The sequence below is a fragment of the Acomys russatus genome, chromosome 21 (genome assembly GCF_903995435.1).
Source record: "Acomys russatus chromosome 21, mAcoRus1.1, whole genome shotgun sequence".
Lineage (NCBI taxonomy): Eukaryota > Metazoa > Chordata > Mammalia > Rodentia > Muridae > Acomys > Acomys russatus.
Window position 1 is genome coordinate 16321528 of NC_067157.1, and position 15528 is coordinate 16337055.

Here is a 15528-nt window from a genome sequence, read left to right on the forward strand (position 1 = left end):
TAGCCACTCAGTAGTTGAGTGTCAGAAGTTTTATTCAGTGAGAACAGGTTATGCAAACTCTGTACCATGTACAAAGTGCACACCTTAAGGGTTTCTTATTTTTGAAAAAAATGAATGTATGAGGTAATACAAATACAATATTTTTCATATTATATGCGTGGACTCTGTGCCCAAATTTTTGGTATGAAAACTGGGGTGGCTAGATAGACAAAATTGAAAAATTTGGTTGACATCTTGTAGCCCTATTTTCTCATCTATGTGTTCAGAACTGTGGAAATCCATCCCACATGCAATTACAGGAAAATATACTTAACATTTTACTCTCTATTTCTTCATATTTAACAAGGTAATTTCAAAAATATGGCATCATAATGTTTTGTGAAATTTAGCGTATACAACCTACGTATTTTGTTTTTTATAGAGTAGATATTTATCCCTGATGATAGTTACGTGGTTCTTGGCACATATTGACCTCTCCGTTATTCTTATTCACTATTGTATGATAATTGATACACAGAGTAATTTCTATGCGTTTACTTCCAGGTGAATAATTATGGATAATACGAATGGAAGTTTGCTTAACTTTAAAGGATATAATTTTTTGAAGTCCTTTGTGGACATTGAAAAGTTAGAAAAGATGGAAGATTTTGAGATTAGAGATGACGATGTCTTCATTGTCACGTATCCAAAATCTGGTAAGTACCAGGAGTGGTCCCTAATGTCTCCTTTGCTTTAGTGTTATGTGTGTACAACTTGATCCTCTCCACTCACCAAGAGCAGCAAACCTACTTTTGCATAACAATCAATGACCAGACAAAATTTAACCAAAACCACAATCTGTAGGAGAGAAGGCCACCATCTGTGCATGTACTGTGCACGCTGATGGTAAGGAGAAATGGTATGGGAATGAGATGTGCACTATAGAGCCAGGAGCAGACAGGAGGTCAGCACTGACCTGTCAATGTGGTAGACAAGAATGGCAGTCTGAAATAGTTTCTTCCTAATCCATATGCATCATAATTTTGGATGAATTTTCTACCATATATCATTTACTTTAAAAGATTTCCACAGCAACTAAGGTCCACTACACACACACACACACACACACACACACACACACACACACACACACAGACATTTTCCTGTGGTTTGAAGTCCATAGGTACAGACTAATGGTGGAGAGGTGGTGTCATGCTGCAGAGAGGAAAAATCTAATATGATGGTCACTTCTGAGTAAGCAGGGGCCACACTTGGATGTCTTTGTTCTTGTTTTTAATGTAGTTGAAGGTGAATCCTTAAATTTATTAATTCTAGAACTATTAATCTGTACATTGTAATTTGTAAGATTTTTAAATATAAATAAAATCTTAAAATTTTGCATAATTAAAAAAAATTGGATCATTTTTGGATGTCCCTGAATCCTACAGATGTGGAGTTGTACACTGTTTGCCATAGAAGTCTTTTGAAAGCTCAGAGGATGGCCCAGTGAGCATAGTGAATGAATGTCTTGGCCCTGCAAGCATAAAGTCCTGAGTGGGAGTCACTTAAACAGCTATAGGCCAGATGTGGTTATGTGTTTCTCTAATTGTGTGCTTCCTGTGGTGAGAGCCTAGGCAGAGACATGATTCCCAGAATTCACTAGCCATTTGGAATGCATACTCAAAAACAACCAAAACACTGTATCCCAAACAAGTCTGAAAGCCATTGTACTCACACACATGCGTGCACTAACATATGGGCATGTATAAATTCTCTCACACACTCTGCATAACATACACACACAGGCACAGACAACACACACACGTAAACACACACACACACACACACACACACACACACACACACACACTCACACACACACAAGCACACCAGGTCAAGAAACCTGAGCAATAATACTCCAAACAAATAAAGAAAAAAAGTGGTAAAAATGTAATGCTACTAACTCTGATGTGATTTTTAGCACAATGTCTACATGTGGGTTATCATATAGCTGTGCCCATTAACATCTAAAAATAGTGTCTGTCATTAAGAATTTAAAAAATTTCCCATGGAACTTAGAGTACAGAGAATCTATACGAATAATTTAAATGATCATTACAAAGAAATCAGAATAAAGGAACTCTAAAATCAAAAAAGGAACTCAGAGAATTTCATTTCTATTCATACACTCAAGTACAGTTAAAATCAAATAAAAACTACACTTGCTCATTAGCATACAGGGAACATTTTTTTAAAAGCACCAACTGCTTTAAGATAGAATGTATTACCATAGATACTACTTGTTCAAACCTACATCAGGATTGTTACATATTTTTTACAGGTACCACCTGGGCTCAGCAGATCCTCAGTTCCATTTACTTTGAGGGTCACCGGAACAGCACTGAAAACACCCGAACAGTTCAAAGAGCACCATTCTTTGAGTACAATTATTTTAAATTAGACTATGTCAAAATGCCATCACCTCGCATCTTCTCTTCTCACCTTCCATATTACTTAGTACCAAAAGGTCTGAAGAGCAAAAAAGCTAAAGTACGTCATAGAGCTTTGGCTTTCTATACAGACAAAATGCTTTGCTTTGTGATTAATCCTATTACTTCAGTGTTTGTGCTATGATGGTACATGCAAACATTCTTAGTTTGTCTCCTGGCATTCTTCCACCAGCTTTCTGAGAGTCTACATCTATGAATTGTACTACAGAACCCCAAGTGTGAGAGTATTCTACTTATAGAGGTGGCACTACATTTCTGAAAAGTGGGGATAATCAGTTATTCTGAAACCAGAAAAAGTATGAATACTTATTTTCCCTCCAGTAACTTGACATGGCAGACTTAAGTGTTTGTCAATGTGGCAGTTATTGGATTGTGTCTCACAATGGTCTTCATTTGCATATCTGAACTCAATAACGATGTTGGTGGCTACTGGTAATTAATATTCAGCCTTATATTTAGTAAAAACTTATTTATTCATTAATCAATAATTTCCACAAATAACCACACACTGAGACTATGATTCATTCAGAATTAAGCATAGAAGGGAACATAATAATCAATCTGCTATCACACTATCAGGTTAGTGTCTTCCCATCCAATGGTCCAGGTTCTCACATGAGTGTCTTCTCTGGAATCCTTCCATTCTCTTCTCCTTTACCTCCTCTGCACCCTCTTTGGGGACCTCCAGCCTCATAACAACAAAACTCGACCCCTTCTCCTCTGCCAAATCCCATGCTTCAGCATATTTTATGAACCAGTCCACTTTAAATTAGGTGGAGCAAGGTTTACACAACAAGGACAGGATAGCCAAGAATGTCCTTATCTGAGCAGGGACCTGATCTTGTGGTTCTGGAATTAGCATTTAAAATGCATAGCACCTTTAATCCCAATGCTTGGGAGGCAGAGGCAGGCAGACCTCTGTGAGTTGGAGGCCAGCCTGGTCTACAGAATGAGTCCAGGACAGCCAAGGCTACATGGAGAAACGCTGTCTTGAAAACAAAGCAAAACAAAACAAGGAAAAAAAAAGCATAAAAATAAAGACCAACCCCCAACAAACGAGACTAGACATGTTTGTTATTACTAACCCTGATCAGCCATGATTCTGTGAAAGATCTATACCATTAGTCTTGTTTTTCATTATTATAACTTTAGAATAATTTTCCTACTGATGTGAATCCTCTCACTTCTGTATCCTAACGTACTTATACTTGTGGCCTTTTCTATGGTTTCTAACCTTGTGGTTTAATTTTATTAATAACGCTCTCAACTTTAGTACCATGAAACACGGGCCTTTTACAGCAAAAATATGTTTTTCCTATTTTTATTATATCTTCATCATTGAAACAATTTTAATTAAATATATTTTAACAGTATGATTTCCTTACCCCAAGTCCTTCCAGATCCCCTCTCCGTCACTACCCACTCAACATTACAAATAATATAATTTCTAGAAAGTTGACCTGTGCTGTTGTGCGTGTGTGAAACTCCATGTAAATGGAATTTTTCTTTTTTTTTTTTTTGTAAATGGAATTTTTCATTCACTGTTTATAGCATAAAAATAAGTTGATAACTAACTACATTTTCATAAATATTACCTGTGAGAAATATGTATAATGAACTAATGTATAACAGTTCAGGGCTTTTCAGGATAACTATGCATTTCTCATGAAACTTGCTGGTTTTTCCTACAGATTGTTTATCTTTATAGAAATCCCAAAGATGTTTTGATCTCCTTTTTTCATTTTTCAAAGTTGATAAGTATCATAGAAGCTACATATACCATAGAACATTATCTGGACATCTTTCTGGATGGAAAAGGTAACAACGTTTATCCCTCTCACTTGTTTACAAAGTACACATGATAATTAAACCATCTAAATTTAGGGAAGACATAACCAAGAGATGAAGGGGACAGTGGGAAGATTATAAAAAGCTATGATTTTTGAAACAATGTAACCTGAAAAACAAAACCAGCAGATTTTCTGCCAGTGTTGGGACCATTTGAAGGTTGTCAAATTTGCAACACTGTGTTATTAAGGTATTTTGGCAAGACCATAAGATATTTAAAAATACTTTATCTATTTTTTCCTAGATAATGGCATAGGAAGTGTCATAAAGCTAAAGTTGAGAGTGAAGTTGAGCTCTGCATGGCACACATTTGTAAGGAAAGTGATGAATTTTTCATGCCATTATTGAGGAGAATTGATGAATGAAAAAGCCATATGGAGTGTAGAATCAGGATTTCACACATTTCTATTGTTATATTCAAGTTTTGTCTCACTGTGGCAAGGACATACTGCTGCCCAGAGATCTTATAGAATAGGAGAAGTGGAGACATATGCCTTCAGGTAGAGGAGAAATAAGTTCCCTTAAAGGTATCTTGAAACCAGACCCTTGGACTTCTTTATTGAAAGGATTTGAGATTGATTTATTTTATGAGGATTTCACCGTCATGTATGTGTGTGCACCATGTGTGCAGGGAATTCAGCGGTTAGAAGAGGGCATCAGATTCCCTGGAATTGGAGTTATAGCTGGTTTGGGAGCCACCATGTGAGTGCAGAGAACAACACTCAGGTCCTGTGCAAGAGCAGCCAGTTCCTTAACCACTGAGTGGTGTCTCTGGGTCCTGACCCTTGACTTTCTCAGTGTCTGCATTCTGTGTTTCTAAGTAGGTAAGGTGGTCTGAGCCTTGTGTAGTTGTCACACAAACACAGCTCTTTTGAGGTAATCATATGACGATCCATGAGTAGGAGCTTCATTTTTGTTTCTGCATAGTGTGAGCCAGAAAAGAAAGGATCCAGTCTGATCTCAGTAGTATGATGCCTTGACTTGTTACTCCGTAACTTTCCTTTCAGTTCATGGAAGCCGTTGGTTTGATCACATTAGAGGCTGGTATGAACACAGACATGACTTCAACATAATGTTCCTGAGCTATGAAGAAATGAAGAAGGTAAGACATGAGTGTTCCCATCTCTGAATTTATGCTAAACACTCCCAGGTCCCCTCATTCCTCACTGCCCATTGGAATATTGTGGAACAGGGTTTCTGGCATCCAACCCCTCCGTTATTGACTTGAATGCCTTGGGGATCTTTCTCCCTGGAGATGTCTCTTGCAATTCCTTTTTGTGTACACACCTGTGTCAATAAAGACTATTTCAGGTATCTAGTAGCTAGAGGATACTTACCTTTTGAAGAGTTTATCAACCTTCAACTATTTTTATGAGTGGATTCCTGTGGTGTTACCACCTATGAACAAAGCATGCTTTGGTCTTATCCACTGTCTTACGCTCTCAGCCTTTCTTGGCTCAGGACTCTTCCCAATTTTTAGTATTCATACTTTAACTTTCAGAATGAGAGGCATTCAATCCCCCATTCCCCATTCATGGGAGCCAGATGTGATTACCATTCCTGTGTATTGTCAAATCTCTCTTAATCTGTGTTGTAAAGTTCATCCATTTCCAACAAATGGTGTTTACCTCTCACTGTGTCTAAATAATACTCTCTTTTATGTTTGTATTGCACTTTCATTTGTTTCTATAGTAATGAGCCTCTAAGGACGTCGCATGACTTTACTGGAGGGAAGTGTGCATCAACATTGGATTTCAATAAGAGTCTAGAATGGTGTCATTACTTTCATTGGCTATATAATGAGGAATGAGGTTATTGGATTATATGGTGGCCCTATTTTTTTTGTGTAAGACCTACACTGTTTTCCACGGTGAATGCTCTTAATCCACTCAGTGTAATCTGATATGTCATCATGGCCATCTAATTTTGTTTGTTTATTTGCCTTTTTATATGCCACTGACTAAAGCCAGTGTCTCATACATGCCATACAAGTATTCTCCTGACCTACATTCTCAGCCAGAATCTAGATTTTTGGACTTTTTTTTTTTTTTGTTTTGGTGTTTTATTTCTTTGAAGATAATAAACTAATTTATGTTGAAAATGTTCAGGTAATTTCAGTATTTGTAACATTAGTTATTCTATTTCTATCACTATGCTTTCATTTCTTCTTGGCCATATTGCCTTGCTTTCCATGTCCATTCATGATGTCCACACAACATAGTTATTTGTGAAAGTGGGTTAATGACTATGACATGGTTATTTTGTCAGTGACATAAATGTCTTTCACATGATCACTTCCAAAGAAATTAAGGCAGTAGCAAGCTTAGAAAGCCCTTCCTTCACTCCAACACTGCTCAGCTACATGTTCTTGTGATTCTATTATGGATCAAGCTCTCTAAAACTTATTAGTTCTTCACATTTGGGAAGCATTTCCTGTTCACTGTAACTGGAAATTAGTGTATTCCCAAAAAAAAAAATCCACGTATTTCCATTTTTTGACATCTTTTCTCACCATCTCCTTTAAGGTAGGCTAGGTGTTGCTGGAAGCTAATCTGTCTTGTTTTCAAAGAATCTTTAAAATAATAAAACCATCTTTAAATGAAGATGGCTATTTTTAGTATGCTAATCCTATGGATCCATGAGCACAGGAGATCTTTCCATCTTCTTCACCTTCAGCCTCTTTCTTTAGAGATTGAAGTTCTTGTCATACAGGCCTTTCACTTGCTAAGTTAGAGTTACACCAACATATTTTGTTTTGTCTTCTTTGGATTCTCTATTTCATTCCTTGTCCTATTTTTCAAGTAGATTGTTTGTTTTTCTTATTGATGTTGAGTTTAAGTTTGTTTTGATTTTTATTTAAATTCATTCTGTATCGAGATACTAACACTATGTCAAGTGTATAGGGGATAACTACTTCCTATGCATTAGACTACCTCTTCATTCAAAGGATAGTTTCCTTTGCTGTACAGAGCTTATTCATGAGTTCCCTGTTGGCCTTAATTCCTTGTGTTGTTGGTCTCTTTGCCATAAATCAGATGAATATGAGACTGAGTGCTCATCTGTAGGTGTTCAACTCTATTCCACTGATTACTATGTCTGTTTTCATGCCAGCACCACGATGTTTCTATCCCTGTAGCTATGTAGTATGATTCCCCCTGTTCTGGGAAGATTTGTGATATTTTGTTTTGTTTTGTCAGCTTGATACACACTAGAGTTATATTGGTGGAGGAACTTCAATTGAGAAAATGCCTTAATCAGATTGGCTATAGAAAAGTCTGAGTCAATTTCTTATTTAATGATTGATGATGGAGGGCCCAACCCAGTAGTGTGGGCAGGTGGTCCTGGTTTGTCTAAGAAAGCAGGGTGAACAAGCCATGAGGAGCAAGTTAGTAAGCAGAATTCTTCTATTCGTCTCCTCATTTCCTGCCTTCAGTTCCTCAGTTCACATGATGATGGAGTATCCTCTGTGGCACAGAAAACAAAAAAACAAACAAACAAAACCAAACCAAAACAAAAACAAAAAACAAAACAAAAACATTTTCCCCAAATTGTTTTTGGTCAATGTTTTATCACAAAGAAATGACACAAGTACAGATACAAAAATTCTGTAGATGGCCCTCATAGCTTTTTAATCTGTGATTATTCTATATAATCTATATAATAACTCTGATTATTCTAGGTTGACTTTTAATTTTGATTGCCTTTCTAAAGTCAAAAGTGAACTATTGGTATTGTCAACCAATATTTTCTAAGACTCTCTCTGAATTTTTATGTTTGTTGATGTTTACTCCGCAAAAATGGAAGTCATAACTTCATAGTCACAATTTTACTATAGGAATTTGTATCCAATACTTGGTTACAAGTCACTGTAATATAATGCTGAGCCATTTATGCAAATTTTAATAGTACATTAAAATGATACATTAAGCTCCAGATAAGGAAATTCATTCACATGCTCTGTTTATCTAATTACTATATCATACTGAGTCCAATGATTTTTTATTAACTTTTGATATATGAAAGTATGAATACATAAAATTTAACCTCTCCTTGAAGGTTATTTACATATTTAATATGTCTTTTCCAATAAATTTTGCAATATTTTGTTCTAATAATTTTAATTATATTTTAAGAAGAACTGTAGTGAATGTAGATTATTTGTTTGGCTTTTTCTGTTTGTTTGTGTTCTTTCAATAATATTCGTACAATTTCTGACTGCCATTGTTAACTTTAATGCTAAGTTTATTGCTGTTATGATGCACTGTTGAAGAAGTTTTTATATCAATACCTACACATTCATGGAGCATTTGTATGGTTTAGACTTTGTTCTATATGTCATTGTTACATTGTGAACACTTTCTACAATGAAAACCACGTGACCTGCTTAGTAGTGACCGACTTAGCATGCTTCCCTTTACCTTCTGCTTATCTTGCTGTTGACTAACTTTTCTGTTCTTTCTTATCCCCAACACTGTAGCGGCAGAGCCAGAGAAGCCTGAGTTAATCCCAACATCACTTGGAAAGGTTTATATATCTATCTATTGATTATGATTTCATGTGTAGGTATTTTATAGGTAGCATTCTGTGTTTGAAGGAAATTTTTTCTAATACGGTTGACGTATTACTGAAAAAATTTCCAGTTATCAATGGCAGTAACCATATTACTTTCTTTCCTGAACCTGCTGTATTCCCCATTCACTAATTTGCTTATGTTGATCCATCTTTGCCATCCAGAAAGGAGTTCTTCAGTTATATATATAATCATGTCTCATGTTTGGCAGTAATGCAAACTTCTATTACAATGTCAGTAATTTCTCAACCCATGACTATTTCAGGACCTCAGAAGCTCAGTGCTTAAAATCTGCAGTTTTCTGGAGAAAGATCTGAGTGAGGAAGATGTGATTACTGTTGTGAGACAAGCTACATTTCAGACCATGAAATCTGACCCACGAGCAAATTACGAACAGATTACAAAGTATAAACTTGGGGTGAACAAGAAGGAAGGCACTTTCATGCGCAAAGGTTAGACTCAACGGTCTTTTTAAATCAGATTACTGAGAGTCTCTAGACAGATTACCAAAAGTAGCACTGGGATTCCAATTTGTTTTCCCAGGACATAAAGACACTGGGATACCAGAAAACAAACAAAAAAACAAAAATAATGCACAGATAACTAAGCATTTCACCATAATTTTAATAGTATTTTAGAAAACATTTAGAAATATTTATAGGTTTAGTTATTTAATAAGTATGGATTTCCTTCTGTATAGCTCACATGACTCAACTATTTTATGGTATATCAACCTAGGCAATGGATATTTTAGAAGAGGCAATTGTAAATTTTGCTACTTTATTTTATTTTGAAAGAAAGTCATTCTTTTTGGTCCAAGCGGACATCACAGACACTATGAAGCTCAGACTGGCCTAGGACTTGATTTCCTCCTGCCTCTAGACTTGAGGCAATTTTCATAGTTTAATTGTTTTTCTCTAGGATATCGTTTTTTAAAATCCCATAATGTATAAAGTGTATATTTCAAGTTCAGGAGGCTAAGCTGCTCTTTCCTTATGTGTTATTTTTCTTCATAATTATATAACATTACATAACTCCACACAATAATTAGAGGTGTCTGACCCTATCACCTGAAACAAAATTATATATCAATATTTTATTTTATTTTTCCATTTTAAAGACATGGCCTTATTCAAGAGACTCAGGCTGGGTTTGAACTTGCTTTGTGTAACTGAGGATGCCCTCCCACTTAGTCCTGCCTCTCTCTCCCAAGTCATGAGAATGCAAGTAAGATCAACCATATCCAGTCACTATGTCCTTATTATGTGTCAGAAGTTGTTAAGAAAGAGTGACTCTCCCTAAGTTTTTATTCTCCAACACAGAATTTTAATTCAGTAAATGATTTCATGCAGCATATTATAGCATAAGTAGACATGTATTTTGATTACTTTAAGTAATTCATTACTTACCTTTATGGACACATTTTTAAGCATTTTATTGAAATTTCTCTAGATTTTGGTCATGTACAAGAATGTGCGTTTTTTTCTCTTCTGCCCCTTAACTTCCCTTTACTTCTTATTCCCTCTCCAGACCACTGCTCATCAATTCTAATACCAATATGAGTTTTCTGTCCATTACAAATGTAAGGAATGTTGTTTGTGCAATCACATGTGATAGCAGAAAACATCACGGTATTGTTTCCATTTTAAAGGGCTAGTTACGGTGATTTCAAAACTTTATCCTAAGGTTTCACAGTAGTGGCAGCTATGGTGCCCTCTCTGACCTTGACAATGTTATCTGAAAGCCTGGGTCTCATTCACCCTGAAAACGGAAGATTTCACAATGTTGAATTCTATATCGTACACATCACTCATCAATATGGGGTGGAAACAACGTAAGCATTAAAAGTCCCCAGTGATGGCATTCTGCACTTTAATTTCGTTTCTGGCACTTACATTGCTCTTTGACTTTTTATTACAAATTTTAGTTAAAATATTACATAGTTTCCTTCATTTCCTGTGTTACAGTTAACCCTACCTGTGCTCCCTTCAATCCAGCCTCCTTCAGCCATGTGCTCTCCTCACGGCCTCTCCAACCGATGGCCTTCTTTTGATTCTTATTATGACATATACAAATGCATAAATATTTATATACAACCTGTTGATTCCTTCTGATACAGGCTGTATTATTTTCAGGACTACCTACTTTCTATTTGTTAACCAATTCAAGAGCTTATTCCTAGGAGACATGAATTCTTCTTCTCTAAGCCGTCATTAGTTGCCAGGTGTTCCGTCTTTTTATTTTTTATTGATTCTTTTTAAATTTCCCACCATCCACCCCAATCCCATTCATTAACCCATTTCATTATATCTGACCTCTGTCTTTTTCTATCAGTTTGGAGAAGTGGAAGCAAAGAAAACATAAACTAAAAAGAAAAATTAATTAACTAATACTTAAAAAGAAAATCATCTCTCTATGGAAGATATAGTGTGCCACGGATGCCACACATCGTACACTTTTGTGCAAAATGACTTACTTACAAATGCTCATTGCAATGAGTCATTGGTCTGGTTAAAGGACTCTGTTATCAGCTATATTATCAATACTAGATCCTTACTGGGACTCCTGTTGGATATCCTGTTTTTGCAGCAGGCTAGAAGCAGGGACAGCCTCCTGCCCTCACACCCTACGGCCAGCTCAATGGGACCATTGCCACCAGGGCCAGCTCTACTAGGCTGCCCAGACTATGCAAGCCTGATATCTTGTTGCTCAGGGGTGGGGTCAGCTCTCCCGTTCTCATGCTCTAGAGGTCATCTCCCAAGACTGCCACAGGTATTGGCCGACAGGGAACATAGCTCCCATTCCCACGCTAGCAGGGCAGACTGGGATGACTCATCAGCATCCTCCCCAATAGAGACTTTTCTGTTGCCCTGCCTGTGAGAGGTATGGGGCCTGAGCTCCTGAGGGCTGAAGCTATCAAGAGATAGTACCAGCACTCCTACACTCAGGCCACCAGAGCCAGCTTTCCGATGCTGGCCAGGCAAAGTATGGAGCCAGGTGTCCTGCAGCAGGTGAAGGGTCCTGTAGTTCTTGTCCAGGTGATTAGAGCCTTGAAATTTCTTCCTTCCTTGCCATTATGGCAATTGATATTTACCCTGTTCGTGTCTTGCTTAGGCAGCCATGATGTTGAGACATCATAAATATCTCTTCTCTGTACAGCATCTCTGTCATTTCTAGGGCTACATTATCACTCTTGCTACCCCCTTCCATAATATTTATTGTGTCTTAGGCCTAGGAGTCATGTTATAAGTGTGTCACTAGGAGTGAGCTCCATAGGAGCCATGTTCTCTGCGTTAGGGTTACTGTTACGCTTTTCTGTAACAATTTGTATTTCTATAAAGAGCAAATGCTGTGGTGACAGGTGACAGCTACACTTATCTGTGGTAAAGGATATCTTTTAGACTTCAGGTATGGCTTATCCTCCTCCAGTACACTGAGGGTAGTGGCTTCTTTGCTAAACACTAGTACCCTGCTTGGCACGGTGTCACAAGCCTTTAATATAAGCACCCCAGAGGCACAGGAAGGCGACGCTCTCAGCTCAACTTCAGCCTGCCATACAAAGCAGGTTCCTTGAGTTTTTGATCTTAGCCATTCTGATGGGTATAAGATGGAATCTCAGAGTTGTTTTGATTTGCATTTCTCTGATGACTAAAGACACTGAACATTTCTTTAGGTGTTTCTCAGACATTCGATATTCCACTGTTGTGAAGTCTCTCTTTAGTTCTGAGCCCCATTTCTTAATTGGGTTATTTGGCTTATCAGTGTTTAATTTCTTGAGTTCTTTATATATATTTTGGATAGTAGACCTTTGTCAGATGTAGTGTTGGTGAAGATATTTTTTCAGTCTATAGGTTGTTGCTTTGTTCTGTTGACAGTGTCTCCCGCCTTATAGAAGCTTCTCAGCCTCATGAGGTCCCATTTATTAATGGTTGACCTTAAGGCCTGGGGTGTTGTTGTTCTGTTCAGGAAGTTACCCTCCATGCCAATGTGTTCCAGGCTCTTCCCCACTTTTTCCTCTAACCAATTTAATGTCTCTGGATTTATGTTGAGGTCTTTGATCCACTTGGACTTGAGTTTTGTGCATGGTGACAAATATGGATCTAATTGCGTTAGTCCAACACCATTTCTTGAAGATGATATCCTTTTTCCATTGAATAGATTTTTCTACTTTTCAAAAATCAAGTGACCATAGGTGTGTGGATTTATTTCTGGGTCTTTGATTAGATTGCATTGATCAACCAGCCTATTGCTATGCCAGTACCATGCTGTTTTAATTACTGTTGCTTTATAGTACAGCTTGAGATCAGGACTCTAAGTGAGAGAAACATGGGAGAAGGGGGAAATAGAAGGATCCAGAGGGTCCTAGAAACCTACGAGAAGAACATTACATCGGGCAGATCTGGCCCATAGGTCCTGCTCAAACTATGGCACCAGCCAAGGAAAATATGTGCAATAAACTTTGAAACCCTACCCAGATCTAGCCAATGGAAATGACATTCGCCACAATTGAGTGGAGAGTGTGGACTGACTTTCACATGAACTCTGGTGCCCTATATTTGATGACCTCCCCTTGATAGGAAGGCTTGGTGGCACTCAGAGGAAGTACAGCAGGCTACCAAGAAAAGACTTGATACCTTATGAGCATATATAGAGGGAGGAGGTCCCCCTCAGTCACAGTCATAGAGGAGGGGAGTAGGGGGAAACTGGGAGGGAGGGAGGAATGGGAGGATACAGGGATGGGATAACAATTGAGGTGTAATATGAATAAATTAATAAAATATTAAAAAACAAAAACAAAGCAGGTTCCAGGACAGTCAGAGCAACAGACAGAAAACATGTCTCAAAACACAAAAAGTTAGAAATGAAGTAAAATCATGACCTTGCAAGGCCCATGTAGGAGCTTTCTCCCTGAAATCCAGAACTGATTCAACATATGTAAGCACATAGATGTAACAAGTCACATAGATGGACCTGGTGACTACAATCACATAATCACACCAATAGCTGCAAAAAAATGCCTTTGATGATATCAAACATGCTTTCATGATAAAAGTCCTAGTGAATGTAGAACTTGAGTGAATATACATCAACATAATAAAAGCTACATAGGGCACTCCTCCAGCCAACATCCTAAATTACTTAAACTTAAAAACTAAATTACTTAAATTAAAAACTCAAAGGTATCTCATTAAAAACAGGAATGGGACAGGGCTACCCACTATATCCAATGATTTTTAATGTAGTGTATGAAGCACTAGCTAAGACATGAAGGAAATTAAAGAGATATAGACAGAAAAAAAGAAGTCATAGTAACCTGATATTTTATGACATAATATGATAGTATACATAAGAGAACCCAAAACTTCCACAAGAAGCCTGTAGGAACTTCACTTTGACCTGAATTTCAGTATACAAAACCAGTTTACAAAAATCAGTGGCCTTTCTATACACCAATAGCAAACATGCTGAAAAGGAGATCTAATCCCATTTACAGGATCTTCAAAGGTAGTGAGACACCTTGGAATGAACCTAACCAAGAAAATGAAAAGCCTCTGCAATGAAAAGTTCAAGTCTTAAGTAAGCCCTATTCTCATTTTTCTGAGATAGCACCAGGTAGATCTCCAAGGTGCTTGTACTAGGTTGCGTTCCCAACAGCAAGGAAGGAATGTTCCTCCTTCTCCACATCCTCCCCAGTATGCGGTATCACTTGAGTTTTTTATCTTAGCCATTCTGATGGGTGTAAGATGGAATCTCAATATCATTTTGATTTGCATTTCTCTGATGACTAACAACGTTGAACATTTCCTTAAGTGTTTCTCAGCCATTTGATATTCCTCTGTTGAGAATTCTCTGTTTAGTTCTGAGCCCCATTTCTCAAATGGGTTATTTGGTTTGGTGGTGTTTAATTTCTTGAGTTCTTTATATGTTTTGGATAGTAGACCTTCGTCAGATGAAGGGTTGGTGAAGATCTTTTCCCAGTCTGTAGGCTGTCGTTTTGTTCTCTTGACAGTGTCTCCTGCCTTACAGAAGCTTCTCAGCCTCATGAGGTCCCATTTATTAATTGTTGACCTTAAGGCCTGGGCTGTTAGAGTTCTGTTCAGGAAGTTGTCTCCTGTGCCAATGTGTTCCAGGATCTTCCTCACTTTTTTCTCTAACCGATTTAGTGTCTCTGGATTTATGTTGAGGTCTTTAATCCACTTGGGTTCCACTCCTTGGAATATACCCCGAAGAAGCTCCAGCACACAACAGGGACATTTGTTCTACCATGTTCATAGCAGCCTTATTCATAATAGCCAGAATATGGAAACAGCCTAAGTACCCTCAGTAGAAGAATGGATTAAGAAATTGTGGTACATTTACACTATGGAATACTACTCAGCTATTAAAAACAAGGAATTTCCAAAATTTGTGGACAAATGGATTGGACTAGAAATGATCATAATGAATGAGTTGACCCAGAAACAGAAAGACTCAAATGGAATATACTAACTCCTATCTGGAAACTAGCCCAAGGGGCATGTCGCATGAAAGTCTTCACTTATAAGGAATGTGGAAAAGAGGGGAGGACATCCTGTTGGGACTTTAGGCAAAAGAAGTATGGGAGAATGTGGAAAGAGAAGG

General features: G+C 37.5%; 1 protein-coding gene across 3 annotated transcripts in view; it reads left to right on the plus strand.

Moving 5' to 3' along the window:
- The first annotated feature begins 523 nt into the window (after nt 1-523).
- The window catches only part of LOC127205046 (amine sulfotransferase-like), a 54251-nt gene continuing 39246 nt past the window's right edge, over nt 524-15528 (plus strand). Inside the window, exons 1-5 of one of the 3 annotated variants that reach the window (XM_051164183.1) lie at nt 524-695; nt 2321-2529; nt 4181-4307; nt 5345-5439; nt 9173-9359. In XM_051164183.1, coding sequence (XP_051020140.1) covers nt 554-695; nt 2321-2529; nt 4181-4307; nt 5345-5439; nt 9173-9359 — 760 coding nt within the window. In that variant the 5' untranslated portion in view covers nt 524-553. The remainder of the gene's footprint in view (nt 696-2320; nt 2530-4180; nt 4308-5344; nt 5440-9172; nt 9360-15528) is intronic. The other 2 variants (XM_051164185.1, XM_051164184.1) reach the window with 2 other exon arrangements.